This window comes from Athene cunicularia, assembly GCF_003259725.1.
Source record: "Athene cunicularia isolate RWA chromosome 4 unlocalized genomic scaffold, athCun1 chr4_part1, whole genome shotgun sequence".
NCBI lineage: Eukaryota > Metazoa > Chordata > Aves > Strigiformes > Strigidae > Athene > Athene cunicularia.
The window spans coordinates 35211494-35231271 of record NW_020799098.1 but is presented as its reverse complement, the minus strand read 5'-3'; the positions used below and the strand labels follow the sequence as shown (position 1 = coordinate 35231271).

The 19778-nt window shown below is 36.8% G+C and overlaps 1 protein-coding gene across 7 annotated transcripts in view; it reads right to left on the bottom strand.

The window, feature by feature from the left end:
• The window catches only part of RWDD4 (RWD domain containing 4), a 35606-nt gene extending 16031 nt beyond the window's left edge, over window positions 1–19575 (bottom strand). Inside the window, exons 1-8 of one of the 7 annotated variants that reach the window (XM_026846628.1) lie at window positions 19483–19575; window positions 16952–17061; window positions 16696–16840; window positions 15797–15911; window positions 14770–14819; window positions 14603–14605; window positions 4847–4949; window positions 2570–2766 (exon numbers count right to left, since the gene is read on the bottom strand). In XM_026846628.1, coding sequence (XP_026702429.1) covers window positions 2684–2766; window positions 4847–4949; window positions 14603–14605; window positions 14770–14819; window positions 15797–15911; window positions 16696–16840; window positions 16952–17061; window positions 19483–19563 — 690 coding nt within the window. In that variant the 5' untranslated portion in view covers window positions 19564–19575 and the 3' untranslated portion in view covers window positions 2570–2683. Of the gene's footprint in view, window positions 1–2569; window positions 2767–4143; window positions 4289–4846; window positions 5284–6951; window positions 8930–12471; window positions 13469–13491; window positions 14606–14769; window positions 14820–15796; window positions 15912–16695; window positions 16841–16951; window positions 17062–19482 lie in introns of those variants that run through there. The other 6 variants (XM_026846629.1, XM_026846631.1, XM_026846627.1 and 3 more) reach the window with 6 other exon arrangements.
• Between the last annotated feature and the right edge of the window lie 203 nt (window positions 19576–19778).

The following is a 19778-nucleotide window of genomic DNA, read 5'->3' as shown; positions in this document are numbered from 1 at the left end:
TCCCTTAATAAACTGGTGAGGTATTACTAAGATGAATCACGCATATACTTTTGAACCCATTGGGGTGGGGGTGGGGGGGTGCAGAACAAGGGAAAGAAAAGCAAACAGCTACTCTCAAAAGGAAAAAAACTCATCATCTTTTACAGACAGGTGAGATATTCCAAGTTTTCTGCACCACACCGTGTTCTACTTAGCTGTGTGCTGATGAACATAAACAGCAGCTTGCTGCTGAACTCAGAGAGCCTGACCCTAATGAACCTGTACCAGAATTTCCTCATCCCCATTGTAAACACTTTCCTGTTCCTCCTGACATGTAGCATTTCTGAGGAAAAACTTGGAATCATTCATTCTAGGTAAACATAAAGAGAGAAAGCCTTCACTAAACACATTTTCCTTTTCCTTTATTTTCAAAGCTACCAGCAGTCTTACAAGTAAATAACTAACTCTTTCTGATCCCTGAGCAGCAAACCCAAACACCATTATTTCATAATGACATTGGAAGTACACATGAAAGTTACCTAATATGCAAACTATGTTCTTAAACCCTATCTACAAATTCTTCATATAATTGCAGACAGTCCTTTTGTAAGTACACACAAAATAAGCCATTATCTTCAACTGCCCTAGTTAACTCTAGGCACATTCAAAGATAGATGTTAAAGTCTCTAGTATGATGTTTAGTGTACAACCCAATAGCTGGGTTGCAAATACAATTGCAAACAACAAAATATTCCTATGTATTCATATTAAGTGTCACATGGAGACAAAGGAATAAAAAAAAATAACAGGAAAGGTAAAATTTAGTTTAAGGGTTTACTTTTCCCCAAATCTACCAAGCTGATTTTCTAATTATTCTTCAGTTGTTCTATTAATAAAATGAAAATATGTTGTAAACATTATCCTCACATGGTAAGCAGTGTGCTGTCAGCTGACTAGAAACATCACACTTTGTACCAGGTAAATTGCCCATGTTTTTGTTAGTCTCAAGACTATTTTCAGACTCACTTAAATACAAGGGGATTTTTTGACTGTAACTTTTCAGAGTACTTAAAATACACAGCTTTTTGTCTGCTGCTCCTACATCTTCTGATCTTTGTTACTTTCCCTCAGACAAGGTCCTTGTCAAGAGCTGACCAATGGAACTGGGTGATGACAATTTTCTGAACATCACTGTGTAGGTGTTCAAGGTAGAAGGAACAGGATCTGCTGTTGATGGGTTCAATTCCATCTTTGCCCTAGGTTACATTTTTCTTATAGATTTTGGTGTGATGATGCTAAATAGAGAGAATAAACCTATCAAACATGGAAACTAGTTGAATCAAAACATACTGAAAGGCAACCAGTGATAAATCTTGATACTATGAAGTAATGTCTGCATTATATCCAGTACACTGATAAATATGTTTTTCTGCACAAGTCATACTAAATTAATTTCTAGCAATCCTAGTTGATAGCTTGTGCATTACTATTTCTATCTGACAATTTTAGGTTTGCAACAAGAAAAGAAAATAACACTCTGTCATGCATGTTTGAGTATGCTGGAGGATAAGACAAGCAATGGACAGATCTGTTTCACTGACATGCACAAGAGGAGATAAAGGGGGTTAGGTAGGAAGAAAACACAGAGCTCAATAATGTACTTCTTGTTTTACAAACTTGTAAAGCCTGGAGCACATATCCATAGACAAGAAAGGTGATCTAAGATGAGGGATGAAAGGAAGAATTAAGATAATGTGAAGCCAAAAATAGATACATCCTATCTGGTGTTACACCTTTTCTCAACAGATTAATCCAGTGTTCTGTCTGTGAGTTCATACAATAGAAAAGCATCCCTGAAACCTCAACGCTGAATGAGTCCACTTAGATCTCATTTTACAGTTAAGAGAAAAAGAGTTATTCTAGGCCATGCCTAATACTTTCATTAGCTTCTTCAGATTTGGGAAACACAGCTGAGTTTGTTGCTAACTCAAAGAATTAATAGCAATAAACGATCAGATACAGAATTTAATTAAACATAAATTAACAACTACTGATAAGACTTTAATTCTTGATTCACATTACCTTAATTCCATGCCAATCACACCATTTCTGATGGGATTGCTGATGAAATTGGGTATCCAGCACAAATTAAGAATGATGTGTCAGCCTTCCACATCACTCTAATTCAGCATGCATCTCTAAGGATTTAAAGGGACATGGACTCTTCTCTGTATAGCTTTTCCTGAATACTGAGAATTGAGGTAACAGGCAAAGCAAACTGAAGACTGGTCTTCAGGAAGTCTTAGAAGATTTCAGCCGATTAAGGGAGAGAGATAAAGAACATCAGCAGAAACACCTAAATGGGAAAACCAAGCTGAAAGAAGGGAACTTGGAGAAGGTATTTAGAAGGCACCTGACTTGGGAGTATAAAAATACTGCAGGTTTAGCATGCACCTTTAAAAATACAGAGTTACACTCAAGACAAGAACTATTGTGATCTTCAATTTTTCCTCATTTAAAGCTCTAGAACATGATGAAAAGAAATCCCTGGCATCCAGGGCAGAGGTGAATAAAGTGATGGTAGGCATACCTGTGCGTGGATGCTTTCTATGACGTTCTGATGTATTTCATACTTCCTTTCATTAACCTGTTTTCACAAGGTGGATGTCGAAACATGAAGCCTGCTTGCTTGACAGTTTGTAGTCTAAGTCACAGGTCTTCCTCTTGAAGCAGTAACAGTGATCTTCTGGAGACCTCTGAATCCTTGATCAACCTCTTGCTGCAAGACTTGAGAGGAAAAAAAATGTTCTAATTCTTAACTCCATTTTTAAAAGTAACCATCAAAAGTATTTATGATTAAAGATTATGCTGGAAGAGAACATAGCATGCATGAGGATGACAGTAAAGATAATGGTATGCTTGCATCAACACAGATGCTTCTACAAACATGTGAAAACTTCTAACAAACTCTGATAAAAAAAATTATTGATTGGAATTTAATTAATTGGTCTGGGTCAGTGTACCATAATGGAAAACGTGTTAAGTGATGGAAAAAAGTTGCAAGACAATAATGCTGTGAAAGGGTAGAATTGAAAGAGTGTAGAAGTGTCTACATCACAACATGATACAAGAAAAGACCTGTGTCATTCTAGGTGCTAAACTCAAAGATTTGGGGGTTTTTTATGAATCAGGGCATTCATAATCTATGATCAAGTGTGGCTATGACATAAGAACCTGAGTTTATTTCTAAAACACTAGGGAAAGGTATCAACAAAGTGGAAGGCAGGCCAAGAACATCAACAAACCACTCTGATTAATGGGGAAATTGCCACAAGGACTGATTAAGAACTAAACTGATCTAAGTCATCCTAACCAATAACCAACAGGGGTAATCTTCAAATACATAAAGAACCCCAAAGATATCCCATAAGGAGCAACTTTCTTTACTGGATTGAAAGCTAATAGCTTTATAATCTCTCTAAATAATTTAACTGCTTATCCAAGCACTATGACCACTATACTGTGGGAAGGGTGGCAGAAAGATGTACTAAATTACTTTCTCAGCTTTTATGCACAACCATTTAGAACCACAGAGAAAACATTTGATTTTCCTCTGTTCTTCATGTGGAAACTAAAAAAGTTTTGTAAAAAAAAAAAAAAAGAAATCACAAAATACACTTTTTATTTTTCCTGTTAAATTATTATTATTGCATTATTAAGCTTATTCTGCAGTAGTAATTTTATTCTCTGCAGTTAAACAGAATTTCACAGCACATGTTTTATTTCATTTGGCCAAACTCCAGGATTGTTGCTCCTCTGGTAGAGCTCAAGTGTTGCATGCAGATTGTAGAAGGAGTTACATACGTTTAAGTGGACTAAACACTACAGTGAACAGGAAGAGGCATTTCGCGTTATTGAGAAGTAATGTCTTTGAAGTTTTGTCTATTTTATCTATGTATTACAGCAGTAACTCACTCACTTAAGTACTGCTTGTCCTACCACAAGATTCTGAGGAGCACCAAAACTGGTGACGTCTCTAACTCCTTTTAACTTATTTTATTACTGAAACTAACCTTTCTCCTTCTTTTAGGAAATAATGTATTGTTGATCATTCCAGTGGAGTGCTCATCTCTTCATTTTGCATTTCTAGTCTCACCTGTCCCAAGCAGCTCAGTGGACGCTTCCTCCCTGAGGTTAAGTGGAGCATGCTTGAAATATCTTGTGTAGTTTCTGGAAAGAGCTCAGCCATTTGCTCTTAGCTTGCTGCCTGTGTGCAGGATCACTGCTGAAAATATCCCTGTAAAATGTACTATGAAGACAAGCTGTGAGAACACACTGGAAAATTAAGAAGCTGCTCTAATCATAAAACAAGATTAAAGAACAACATTACTTCAGGTAGGTGCAATCTCTAGCCTACCAAATTGTTGCACAATTTGGCAGATGGACAGATATAGGTTTAAGTCTTATTACCTCTGTTTTTATATATCTCAACTGGGCCTCAGTTACACCATCTCTAAGACGGGGTTAAAATCTCATATGCCTATTTGATGACAGCATAATTAATAAAGATTCAGGGGAAATTTTCCTTCAAATGATACCTCCTAATGCTGCACTTCATACTATAATGAGAAAAGCACTGCTGCTCATTTAAAGTTACTATTCATTTGTGGGATATAATGTTGAAGGAAACTCTTCAGACTTAGTATTTCTTTCATGCAAGTGCTTAGCAACAGAACTTCCAGTGATTAAAGAAGTGAACCACTTTCAGACTAATGAAGAATAAATTCATGTCCTTAATGGATTGGAAGGAAAACCATGTTTATTCCTTTACCAAACAACTTCTGAATAGAAGAAACTCAGCACTAACCTGGTGGGCTGCAGTTTGTAAATACCTGAAACAAAATTTTCATCTTGTCTGTACCATGGTTAAGAAGCTGCAGTTCTTTGTGACATTCAACATCAGGTTTATGCTTGAGGAATGAAGATGACACATAAACAGATCCTGCTCATCTGAATTGTTTGAGTCCGATTCTCTGTTAGAGTGAATTCCAGTTGTATTTTCTTTTGATGATTTGCCAGTTCCCAAAAAGTGCTGAGTAACACCTGCCTGATTATCATCCATCTGCACTGCTTTTTCAGTCAGAACTGTCCCTTTTGATTCCCCATGAGATGCAACACTTAACATACTCTGCTCTTGCATTATTTCAGTTTCATTCTTCCAATTATACCTCTAATTAATTCTAAGTTTTTCTTTCATAATATTCCTGGGATGACAGGATCATCAAGCTTTTGCCCAATAAAAACCTGAAAGCAATGAAAAAAGGAATACATACACAAAGGAGACAAATACAACCCTGATTTACATACAGCACAAAAGCCAACCTAACAAGTTTCTTACACATACAGCACAGTCAACAGTTTGCTTCACTATCCCTTCTTCTTTTGCATTCTAGGTTTACAGTATGCCCTTTCTTTATATAATAAAACCAGTAATACACTTGTTGTACCCTAAAAATATAAATGCAATTGAATTCCAAAATTAAACAAAAAGATCCTGTAAACCTTACAACAAATGTTTGATGTCTCAGCTCTTGACAACTTCAAAATTTCAGATGTAGTAAAACATTGTGGTGATCACTCCTGACAGCACCTGGAAGCCCCCACCCTCAGGTCCATCAGTTGGAGCTACAACCTCTTTCTTTACATTAAATGTACAATTGAGGATAGGATTCTTCCATTAATGCATTTCTTTCTACCTCTGATTCTAGCACAAATAAGCACAAGATCAGTTTGTTGTAATAAAAAAATCATTGTAGTTTTGATTATTTTGCTGCATTTGATGGCAACAAAAGCTCTGAATGAGTCAGAGGATAAATATTTCTTATATAAAATACATATTCTTACAGGAGATATACTTCGTACATTCATAACTTAAGTGATAATGATGTAATGATGCACCTTACCAAGATTGTGCCTATATGCACAAGCGTGGCAAATAACATTTTAACCATTCTGCTCACAATACACACTTTAAGTGGAGATTTAAATACCAATGAGCCAAACTTGCATGTGCAACATGTACATCTAAATCCAAATTTTGTGCACTACCCTCTTTCCAACAGATAAAACTCTGAGCTTGCAACACTCAAAATATTAAACTACTCAGAATCTGGCAAGAAAGATGAAGCTAAATTTTAGAGTTGTCTCCATCTTTTCACATAATGGAAATGGCATTTGCTTGGTATACAAGAATCTCACAGCTTCAAATAAAATCTTCCAGGTTTGCTCCTCTGTATAACACTCTACTGGTGATGTTCTTTCCTCCCCTGAATGGTTTATCATTAACACCTTCAAAAATATTTTATCATATTTTAAAGTACCTTAAAGATGTTTTATCACATGGAGAAACAATGCATGTTTATCAACTGTATTTTTTAGAAGAGTAACCAACCATGTTCTTAAGGCTCCACATCTCAAGCTGTTCCTCCCTCCTTCTTTCACCTCTTCAATACTTCTGTCACATTCTCTCCCTGAACAGATATCTAAAGAATTTCAGTGTTTGTTTTTCATATCTAGCATATGTCTCCTCACAGAATCTGTTTCTTCCCCATTTCCTGATCCTGCAAGACACTGACCACCCCTGCTTCCTTTGAGTTTATTGATACAGCATCTAACAGAGTAGGACTTGTGTCTGTGAAACAAAGATTACTGTGATGATCCTGAAGAGATTCTGCCCAATCTTTACCAGCCAGAGGTTGCAGAAGAGGCCTCAAGTATATAAATTTAAAACAGGAGAAAATAGATCAAGAAGGAGACATATTGTAGTTTGTGCATTATATTATAAGCAGTGTGACACCGATTATCCTAATCAGTTCTAGATGTGAAGCATCAGTATCAATCAATAGTTTATATTATTTTTTTTCCTTCTCCTCCATCCAATATACCTTTCTATATAAAAGCTATGAAGGAAACACACAGTGATGCCGAGTACCACTTTTTGCCCACACTGGGAAGAAAACCAGGGGAGGGATTCTGTAGGTGTGCACCATGGAAAGAGTTAGAGAACTCTCATCGTGCCAAGAAATTAGGAAAGACATGCTAACTGCTCTTGAACAAATTTGACTGCACAGCTAGTTGACACATATACACAATCGCTAATAAGTTAACATATCTGCTTGCATTCAGAACATTTTAAACATCACAATAAGCAAGTTAACAAAGAAAGGAATATACAAAAATAGTGGATCCACATTCATATAAGCCACTACAATTATCTTCTAGAACTTCAGCTTTTTAACTTTCAGCCCAGTTGTAATGCTTGTTAACCAAGCCCAGGTAGCCTTTGTTGACAGCATACATGTGGATTTCTTTCGTCCCAGAGAAGTAAGCACTGTATCTCCTCCCATCAAATGAAAAGGGATGAAACAGAGCTCATTAACAATACATCAGAATCTGCACTGACTACTGTAATACAAATTTATTGAAAGCAATGCTTAATCACATGGACTGTAGCTATACAGTTAACCTAAAATTACACATAAGCATTTATATATCACAGACCCACTGCATGGAGACAGACTCTGAAGCAGGCACTAAAGCCACCCAGATCCAGTCAGTTTTATTAAAGCAAATTCATTTGCTTTTATACCTGGTCATCTTATGCCAAATGTCCACTTTGTTACAGGGATGGTCCTGTTACTTTACTTACTTCCACAAAGTGAAAACTTTCTTCCCTTTTTAGATTTAGGAGCATATTAAGACTCAGGCTTTTATACTGCTTTCCTACTAAAAGGGATGCTAGGAAGCAAAGTACTAAGCATCTGCTTGCTTGGACACTACCAGGGGGAAACAACCCCATAAACAAACCCCCAAGACCATGTAGCCACAGAAGGAAATCTTCCTATGCATTCTTTTTCATATAAATATCACATAGGCAGTTTAATTTTGGCACATCCTTACTTCTGAGTAAGACTGATTTCCTTCTTTTGAGTGGATTCATAACTTTAGAACTATTTTAATCTAGGAAATAAATTTCTGTACTGTACTTTTATAATCTAAAGACATATGGCATGAGGGAAAAAAAATCATAATCATGTTGTATGCCAGTTAATTAAAACCTGGTAATATTTTAGTGCTGATCTTCAGAGAAAAATATAAAGCTGATAATGCAGATCTGTTACCATCTATAGAGCCCATGTACTTTTTATGAATGGGCTGCTACTTTTTCCCTGTCCTATTTTAAAATCTCCTCAAGGTCAATTGAACCATGGTTTTCCCTGTAAGTAGGGATCAAATGGTTCCCTATAGTGGAGACAGCAGCTCTTTAGAGCTGCTTCACATTCATTTTTCCTGCAGGAAATAATAAAATGCATTACTGACAGAGATATTTGCCTGATTTAAAGTAAGATCCTGCTCTGAAGAGTGACTCCATACAAGACTATGTTTATGTTTATCACCTCTCAGTGACACTATAACAGATAATTGTTTGAGAAGGAAAAGATTATCTTTTCTTGAATGATATCTTCCAAACTCATCCTAGATTGACATTTCCCTTTCACTGATCAATACCAGTAATGCTACTGCAGAAGCAATTATGCCCTCAGAGACACCCACACAATCCCATTCCTCTCCACTAAGGCTGCACAATCATAGTTTGGCTTTCTTTCTCATTGCTGTGACCTTATTCCATCACACAACATAAGCAACTTGCAGTATGCAATCACAGTAAGAGTTTTCAAATTTCTGCCTTATTGTAAACATGAATACTTAAAACAAATACTACTGTAGGAACCACTAGCAAGAATGCTGAAACACAGCAGCAAGGGATAGCTATGTAAAACTTTAAACCAGACAGACAAACTTTCAGTCTAGCATAGGGCATGGGTGTCTGGATATAGATTCTCATATGTCTTGTGTAATTCAGCCATTTGGAGTCACTCCTCATTTTCTTCTGAATGAAGGAGAAAGAAGAGAACCAGTTAGTTCTTTCTTTCACCTACATCAATTATTCTAATGTGATTTTCCAGGGCCTAGTCAATATGTTTTGTCTTAACTTATTTCTGAGAGTACACCAGACTTTTGGAGGTCACTTCCATGGGCTCAGAGAGCATCAGGAAGCATAACAGTCAGACAGCCATGGAGCAGACCCACTCTGAGATGAAGCCAAATCCATGTTGGTGAAAGGATAGGTGACAGTGACAGAACGAAAATCTACAATCCTCTTGTCTTTTTACCATAACCCAACCTCATGCCAGAATTTATAGTTCTGCAACCATAAGTTTAGCTTTTGTTTTGTTTTATTGTCCTGCAGCAATAAAGATTTATCCCCTATGCTCTTCTATTTCTGCATATGAGGATGTTTTTCCCCCCTCCACTTCCTCCTCCAGTCCACCCAGAATTCTCACACTTCTGCTGTTTTCTCTGTTGAATGAACATTTCCTCCCCGCTTCATTCTGCTGTTAAGTACAAGTGCTTAGGATGCCGTACTATAAGACACAAAGCATAGCTGAAGGAAACAATTTCCAAAAGGGAAATACTGCTGGTTCAGAGCAGTTCAATGATTTTCACAGCACAAAATTCACAGTACAAAACCACTTGTATTGCCTCAGACAAAAGAAGTGTAATCTCCCTCCATCTGCATGTCTACCAAAAATCCTATATGAAGAAATGCTGGCTTTTTTCCTACTGTTCTTTTGCTCATCAAAATCTAATTGCTCATCATTTGAGCATGCTTTATCTATTCACCCCACCTACAACCAGTTGCAGCAGTATTGCAGACATTAGCAGCCTTGATTTCAGTGTCAGCTGTGCCAGACTGACCAAGAGAGTGAGCAGGAAGGCAGTCTGCATTTTTCCCTGAGACTTGATACACTACAGAGCAATGCAGCATCTTTGGTCTTGGTACTAACAGCACTGAATGAACTTGTATTTAACATCATACAAATACAACTAAAGACTTTGAAGCTTCATCCAGACTAAGTATAAAATACCAACATGACAGTGATAATTCTTGTGTCCTCAGCCATTTATTTTTTTTTGGTGTTCTTCAAATACCCATAATCAACAACAGAAAGAGGTCTGTATGTTTTAGAGATACCAAAACCTGCACACATCCTATGCTAACAGCTCCAGTAAACTGAGGCTGGAAAGCACACTGCCTAGTGATGTGCTCCAGGGCACCTTAAGGACTGATGGAGTGAAAAAAAAGGGGAGCAAGAGACTTCCCACCTCCTTAACAGCGAGCAAATAAACCACAGAATGATTACCTGCTGAGAAAAGTCTTGAGAGAAAAAAAAAGCATAGCTTAAAATTAATTAACTTTCAAAGGCATTAGGGTTATTAACTAAATCCATACTAGAAGGCAGAAGAGAAAAAATATTTTAGATTAAATTTCAGTTAAAAAACCTAAACTTCATTTAAGCATTGGTATTGCTACCTCAATTTTCTGCACCAAATTTGCCCCAAGGAAGATTCTGAGAGATAAGTTTGAAAAAAGGAAAAAAGTAAGCTGTGCTTGATCAGATGAGATTTCGAAGTGGTTACTGCAACAACACTATACATAAAAAGTATTTTTTAAAAAAGGCCTTTCAACTAACGCTTCAGAAAGGCAATTAGTATCCATGCAGTATGGAAAATTCTGTAAACTGACAAATTCCATTTTAATCATCCTGTATTTTGGACACTTACTCCTTTTACTTTACTGTTACTAGTATTGTCACTTGTTTTCTGAGGCCAACCAAAGCTCTACTGCAAAACCCATTAATTTAAATAGGTGGTGTAGCCATACAATCAACAGACTTCTTGCCTTACTGAAATAAGGCATAAATCACCATTTTTCCTCTGCCAGTGTTTTACTTTAAAAAAGGTGGTGGTGGAGGTGTATTTTTTAACAGTGTTTAGAATTCCTCAGTAGTGATGATCTCTACTTACAGTTGTGCCTTTCTTAATAAGAATCATTACATTTTCCCTCCGCTCTTTTGTCAGTGCTTAGGCCTCTCCATAACACCAAGTACCTAGATTCTTGAAATGACCCTGTTCCAACCATCACATCATACAAGAAAATGGTTTAACAACACGAGCTACATTTCAAAATTTACACAGATGCAAGGAACTGATACAAAAATTCCCAATGCAAAATACTTCCCTTGAAAGTAGACTTTCAAGCAAACACATTTACTAACTGAACTAGAGAAGATTGCTTGGATATCTTCACAAGAGCATGTGATTTATAGGCAGAATAGGAGCTGAAAAATCAGGCATTTCACAAGGTTAACAAGCTTGCTGTTACACACAGTAACACTATAAAAGCAAGAGATGTATTTCTTATTTGTCCTACCTCCACCCTCCCTAACTAATCCATTCAGATAAATTGTCATGGCAACTTGATTTATACACCAAGGATACTAGCAAAGACAAGTCAATTCCCCTTAGAAAACCTATGAATAGAAAAAGTCCTGCCCATTCTGACGATAGCAGAGATTAAAGCTAAATGCCCTTCCCTGTTACAGGCTCACCATTTACTTACTACCAGAGCAACCTCTCCATGCAGCACTTCTCCCTGACAGACACTCTTGCTAAGACTCCAGTTTATGTCAAAGGCAAGACTCCATCATCTGGAAAAAGTCCTCCCTTGTATACTTGTATACTTTGCTGGCAATGTGAGTTGAGTTCAAAGAGAAATCATGACTTTCTGAAAGGAAGAATTAAGAACAAATAGTATTTCCTTATTGAGGAAACACATACATTTACTGATTGTAACTTGAGTGTTTCAGTAAATGCTATAGTCTCTTGTTGAGTAACAGCAGTACAGACCATATTTCTCTTTCAGATCTCATCACAGACTCTTCAGAAGAGTGAAAACACAGAACAAATTCAATTTTTTTCCTTCATCTGCAGTCACAAAATTTCATGTAACCTTTTTCTCTTTATATATGTGTGTGTGTGTGTGTGTGTGTGTGTGTGTGTGTGTGTGTGAAGCCAAGCAGTAATTTTGCAATATATTTATTTATATATTGGTAAAACAGAAATAATTTAAGAGAATTATATTAATGTATGTTACATATAGGGTCTCCTGACAGACAGTAGCATAAACACTTCCAGTCCATCAATCGAAGTCCTAATATGGCAGTCACCTAAACTATCTTCTATTGGCTACAAAGGCTCTTAACACCACTGATCAGAGCATCCAGCCTGCACCTCTTAACATCCCTCTCATCAAATGCTGTACCTAGCGTGTGCAACTGGACTAGCTGTGTGTACTGAATGTAATGGATATTCCCCTGACTCTCAGTGGAATGACCGGCCCTCATGTTAAAAACAAACACAGCTACCCTGAAGAACATGTAAACACATACCAGAAGAGGGAAGACATAATTCTTCCACCAATTTTTAAGAATGCCTTCCTTCTATGTTATTGAAAACCCTTCACAAGCTCAGACTTGGCCCTAGAAGTGGAGTAGGCAATACACAATTTAAAAAAAACCAAACACATAACACAGCAGATAAATAGGCATTTATTAAAGTTCATCTCAAAACAAACAAAAATAATAAAGGACATTAAGGCATCTTGTATTTAGTAACCGTTCATATAGTAAAGATGACTTCTCTTTCTAGGAAAAAAAAAGTTCTCCCAACACATCTGGCAGAGTGCTGACTTCCACTGTCCCACCACTCAGTCAGCAAAACACTCCAAGGAATGCCCATTTCTCCAACAAAAGAGCTACAAAATCCCAACACTCATTGAGACGTGCAAGAAAGCACTTTTCCCTCTCCTCAGACATTCTGTAAAGATGCACACTGGAGAAAGACTAACAGATGGGTATTGCAGAGAATAAAGAAGACATACTCCTGCTATAACCACTCATTTTTGAGCAGACTAGAATATTTGGCCTTGCTTTTGCTAGTATTTACTATTTCAGCCAGTAACTAGTGAAAATGGGACCACAAGCTCTAGTATTGCAATGTAACAATTTTTATGTTCTCCTTCTACGTTCATATTAGATAAACAAATGACAAAGGTCTTGTTTCCATGGAATAATTTATTGTGATGAATTATGCTGTCAAGTGACCAATCACTGTTATAGTGCTTTTTTCTTCAGTTGGAATAAGAACATCAGGAAATGTTTACAATATCATTAGGTTCACTATAACAGGATTTTACTACAGAGTAAAATATAAATTAAGAAAACACTGCATATAGCACTATTCACTTCACCACGTTGGCTCTCTATATCCTTTGTCACATTCTAACCTTCATTTAAGGCAAGTTTGTTTGTTTTGGTTTTTTTCCAGAGAAGACCACATAGTCTCTAGATAAACTTGTGTGACTAGATTTGTGAGTTAGGAAATTGAGCTTTAGAAAATGTTTACTTCAACAAATATGAAAGTTATTAAGAGAAAGATGGTGACCCAAAACTGTACTGTATTAAAAGGTGGAGTTTCCTTGTACCAAAGTCCTTTATTCATCATCTTTAGAACCAGTTTTGCTTAACTATAAAAGAGACACAAAAAGAAAGTATTCAAAGTTTAGACTGCCATTCAATTTATTAGAAGACAAGAACATTATCTCCATCTTACATAGAACACATGTATATTTAATTAATAATACAGACTGATTGTGCTACTGTACCAAGAGACTGAAAATCATAAAAAAATTATTTCTTAAGCTTCAACACTAAATGAGCTTATTTCCCGAACATGAAAGTTGATTTAAAAAAACCACCAACACAACCCCCCAGAAAAATCTCAGGGTACTGTTTCTAAATAACTTGAAGACTCCATCACCAGCTCTCCAAAATAAAAAAAGATGAAGTAATGGAAAAAGTATCTCAGATATCTCTGAGAGAACTCCCATATAGAAATTTATGCAATGCAAAAAGAGACATTAACCTACTGTTTCTCAGTTTTAAAATCTAAGTTTATAATTATTATATGTAGTGCATCTATCATGAAATCTATCTAGAATCCAAAACATCCACTACAAATAGCCACTTCTAAGTCAGAAGAACTCTACCCAAACCCACCATCGTCATTTGCTTGCTCTTATTTAACAACTGGAACTGGTGTTAGATCTTACGCTGAGAATTACTTATAGTTGCGTAACATAAAATAGTTTGTTTTCAAAACTGTCAAATGGCTGCACTGATTTCCACTGAATCAGCAAAGACAAGAGGGTGGAAGAAATCAATGCTGAGGGAGCAAGTAGAAAAGAATTATTCACTGGAGGAGTTGTGACAAAGAATGCTCAGGCTAGTAGGAGACAGCAAGGTCCTCCCACTTGGGACAGCTCCCTTTTTCTGCTCACTTATCCACTGCCCTCCAGAACCTGGCAGCACCACTAACTTTATTTTACATCTTGTGGCCATGTGAAGACAGAATATTTGCAGTCCATTTGGCTAGCACAGCTCTCTCATCATAAGATTAAAATTTAATTGCTCAGTAAAGAAAAAAGAAATACTAAACCAACAAAGTTCAAAGAGGAATCAAATTCTTTCTCTAATATGCAGGACTAAGCATTTTAACGCATTTGAGAAATATGTAAATTACAATCCAAAATGAGCAACAATTCTTACTATTTCTTGCAAATCTCTTTAACGTTAAAAATAGATAACTTGAAAATACTTACATGCTGGTTGCATATAGAAATGAATCAGACACCATAGTCAAATCCAAACCAAGAAAAGAAAAAAAAAACAAAACCACATATTAGTTTTCTTCATCCATAAGCACAAATTATTTTTAATGTACATATGCAGTATTTTCAAAATACTGCATGTAATACAGTCATGTTACCTTAATTACGTCCACCCAGTTCCAGCCTCGTGGAAGCTCCCCCTTGTTATCTGCAGAAAAGAATATTTTATTGTAACACACAAGCCAAGGGGGATCTTGAGCTTTCTTTAAAATCAACATGCAAAATTCTAAAGATCCAAACCTCTTAACTTCTCCACTACAAAGCCATGAGGACAAAACCAGATATTAATGTGTTAAACACATCTTGTTCTTTAAAGTAACTCTGGTTAAATAAAAACACCTCAGTCCATCTGACTTTTAATTTAGAAAGCAACTCCAACATGCATTGGGCTGATAAGCAGTGACGCATTCTGTCAAAGAACAAAATTTTATGCAGCTTTTCCTTGATACTGTCAACATTTAATCTGCCAATTATACATTAGGTTAGGTAAATTAAACGTAGAAATTCCTATCACAGGGTCCAACATATTGCTGCAATAGGCCAGTATTACCCAGATCATTACAAAAGATTAAGGTTGAACAGATAAAAGTCCTCAGCAGGATAAGCTGAAATAATGAACACTTTTCAATCTAAAACCTACCATTTCATTGAAAGCATAAAGTATCTACAGAAGCACTGTATTTCAAAGATACAAACTAAATTAAATGTTTTATTTTGGGTTCCAAAACAAATACTTTCATTTAGAAATTACATTTTTAATAATGTGAATTATTCACGAGGGCCCATCAAGAAACCATGTCTTTTGTTGAAAGTGAATTTATAGAAGTCCCAAATGCTCTCCTCCCACAAGCATTTTTTGAAAATTGCACTTTTGTCACAAATTGAAATAAAAAAATAAAACAAAACCAATGACATCTTGAAACCCCTACTCTATAGGAAGTTGCTTTGACCAGAATTAACATCTTGGGCAAGATTAATTCATCTAAAACAAGCAAAACTGAGACCACAGACTTAAAGTAGTTAATAGAAACAAATGACTACTGATTCTGACTCTAGCAAGATGTCACTGCTATAAAATCTGGATTCTCATACTGCTGAAACAAAACAATATTATAGTGAGCAAACCTGTTTTATCGGCTAGTTTTCGTTTCTGGGTTTTGGATAACTGCTCCTTTTTATCTTTTTTCTTAATTGCTGGCACATCAGGAGTTCCAGTTGTAATACTATTGCTTACTGAAGTCTGAGAAGGATAAAAATGGTTGTTAATATTTTGCATATCAGTTGAACAGATACCTCTGTGTGTGATTACCAAACCTGACCTACTGAAATATCTTGACTCTCAGAAAGAAGCAATGCTGTCAGCAGTCTGTAGCTTTTAATCAATATATAATCACGACTGTCATTTTAAAAGACATGTGTTGGGGATTGGAATTATTCCTTTTCAGAGTTGCAAAGGCCACCTCTTACACTTTCTAAATTTAGTCATGGAGTGTGATTTAGTTTGAAGGGATTCAGACTTCCCAAGCATGGAAAGCATTCTTTCTTCCTCAAAGCAAATCTGCAGCACTACAATGGCCAATAATGCACTTAGACAACACAGAAGCCACAAATAGATCCAGCCTGACTCATTTGAGACCCTGAAGGGGCACTGATGCAATCCATTGCATCCCAGGAAGGTTGCAGTAATTTGCTACCCTCCCACCCCCAGCAGATGCCTTTAGTCAGCTCTCTTGAGTTTTGCTTCTGCTCCAAGTCTCCATTTTTATGTTACTCTGTGGGACAGAGCTGCAGCTCACAAACATCTTGGTATAACACCAAAATAACAGTTAAATATAACAACTATGATGACAGATGATTGTGGCACCATACACTGTGTGTCACTGTTTAGCCACTAACGTGTATATCCAATATATTGATTAACAACTCAAAGGCAGAGTTATGAAGTATTTAGAGCTGTAATGACCTTTTTTTTTTTTTAAAAAAACTTTAAAAGCCAGATATTAAAATCTGAATTATCTACTTACCACAGTGTTAACCGGCTGATTTTCCATGAACACCTCTTTATTATCTTTGGCATATTCAAAAAGTGTGTATGTCATAGCAGTTCCAAGATTTGCTTCAACTTCTACCATTAACTTATCCAATATACTTTGTTTAATAGCTGAAGATCTAAAAGAAATCATAGAACGCAACTGTGATCTAGACAGATGAAGAAAAGCTTGTCAACTAAAAACGCTCCCACATACAAGGCTAGGGAGAGAAGCTGTCATAAATACTTACATTGTGTTGTTGAAAAAAGCATCCATTGATATGACTGGTGCTGTTTGTGGATATGTTTCTGGCCAAGAAACTTCTATTAGAAAGGCTTTAGGATCTCCACTTTCGCCTATCTGAAGGGAAAGAAAAACCTGTGTAAATCAACAGTTTCCAGTCACTTATTATGGTTTATAATGACAATATGAAAGTCCTTCCCTTCTTTAAGGCTATCCAAACACCATAAGATAACTATTTTCATAAAGCTGTCAGAAAATAAAAGCTGTTATCTTGAAAAAGTACATTTCTGACATCAATATTAACCTCTACCCTGCAGTTTTTTTCCTAGAAATACAGCAGAAACATTCAAAGCTGACTTTTTTTTTAATTGCTTGGTTTTAAAAGTACTGCTTGTAGAATGTGCAAGCCAAACATTACACTATCATATATGAGAACTGAAAAAGCCTTCTTTTTAACACCTGTCCCCACATCCAAGCTCAGAAAAACATGAAAGCAAGCCATAAACCAGTGTTTAAATAAATATGAAGATAAACTAGTGACCTAAGACAGCAAAAATAATAGATAAGAATTTCAATATTTATGTCCCAGCCCTACAGATATTTCACTATAAGAAAGAATGAGTAGAAAAAGAGTTAGGAAGTCAGTAGAATGACACTGGATTAAAAAATCATAGCATTAAAAAAAGCATGCTTTAATATAAGTAATCATGCACAACAAACCGATTTAGTAAACTCAAATTATGTACACAATCTTTACAATCATGTTAAATAAAAAAAGAAATTATTTTTTAAAAATTTAAAACTACTACAGGTGCCACCAAAGGCATACTATACAAACAGAAAGAACTTTCACACAAGGATTTGGAAAATGAATGCGACAAAGTTGCTTAAATCTGTATTCTGAAATCACTCAAAAATTCTCCCTTATTTCCCTCATTTAGAATAGTCAAAATCTGGTTTCATCAGATTGTGTGGAATTAAGTGTAGCCCCAAGTCCTAATCAAGGCTATTCTTAAAAAAAAAAAAAAAAAAAGTTGGTCCTATTTTATTTACAGTATCTATTTCAGCAGAGTGGACTAACTGACACTCAGAAGCATCTGTTTTAGAGGTGAAATAAGTAAGATTTTAAATTAAGAATCTGCAACATCATGTAGATGTCATCTACAGTGTTGCAGTCCACTTCCCATTGCTACCAAGAAGTGGTGGTAAGGTTTACAGAGTTCTCTCTCAGGAAAATCCTGTCAACTGTGCACTGAGAAAATCCAGACAGAAAGCTGCATGACCATGCTGCTTCTCCGTCAGTGAAACCTAAAAGCTGTGTAGCCTTACTTTAAACGATGGTGCTACATTTTCTCAACATTTGAAAAATCTTTCTTCAATCTCAATTTCACAGCACACTAATCACAAACCAGCTGTACTGTGTGAGACATGGGAGACATGAGGCTCAGAAAAATGGCATACAAATTCTACTTTCTCACTTGCATTATGCTTTCTCATAATACAAATTCTTCTTCATGGGAAAGATGTATTATTGCCTTTGTCTTACACCAAGTTTTACAGTATTTAAATGGAGTTCTCCTAACTTCTGACAATTATTTTTGTCTAATGAAAATGAGCAATGACCAAAGCCAGTAAAATGTAGAATGATACACTGTAGACTTGTACGCGTGTCATATTTACTCTTTTGAGGAAATTAAATTTTCTAAGAATGGTCCTATCAGTAGAGGAAAGCTGCACTTACATGGATGGGATTCAAGTGCTATTAATTAAACTGACCTATATCTCATTACAATTACTGATGTTATTCTGAAGTTATTTTAAAAGTCACAACAAGGCGATTTTAGATGCCTCCTCCCCGCTACAAGCATACTACATTTTCGGAAGTCTCCCTTTTGTCCCATGAGTGCCTAAGTTTTCATCAATAAAATCCAAAGACCCAAAGATCTGCCTCAGGCCATGCTCAGAAGAACTTCCTGGTTTTCACATTTAAGAAAGCTGGCAAGAATTTAATGCCAGAATCTAACTGCATATCTCAAGCACAGCACTCCTTGTATGTCTCCTGAGTACACTGTACCAGTGCACACACACAAAGCATTTTGTGGATTTTCTCTTTAGCGGGTAGACAAGGCATGTCAACTGCCTCTGAACAAGACTAAAACCTTGTAATTGAGCCATAAGGAAGGTTCAAAGTTTTAAATACAAATGTCTCTGTAAGTGACATTTCTGACCAGCTAGTTTAAGTACTAGGCAGTAGGCTGACTCGTTCAGCCAGTTTGACAGTTCTAGCTATGCAGTACACAGACGTGTATGCAGGACGCCTAGCTAAGGGTTAATAAACCCGCACTGGGAGCAAGTTCCTAAACATGAAGCATGTGCTATCAAGCATCATCGTACCTGAAAGAATGGCCTACGACTCTAGCCTTTAATGCACACTGTATACCCACTTGTTTTAGAAAACCCACAGTCCGTCAATTACACGACAGAATTTCAAAGCGAAGCCTGAGCTGCAGCGACTCGCAGACCTTCACCTCGCCTTACCCTGTACTGGAAGGAAATCGGGCTAAGCTCCCTGAAGCACAGATCCCCCTCGTAGATAGAGCGCAGCGCTTCCAGCTCCATCTGCAGCAAGGAGCACAGGAGGTTACCGATTTCAGCCCGAACACGAAGCTCGCACCCAATCGTGGTTGGTTTGCGAAGCTGTGCACGGCTCCGCCGGGATCCCGCCCTCCCCCCGGCCTCCCCAGCCCCGCCGCCGCCCGGCTCCCTCCTCCCCACCTCCTTGCCCGCTGGAGCGGCCGGCTCTTCCCTCACGCTCCCCGCCACCTGGGTCGCCT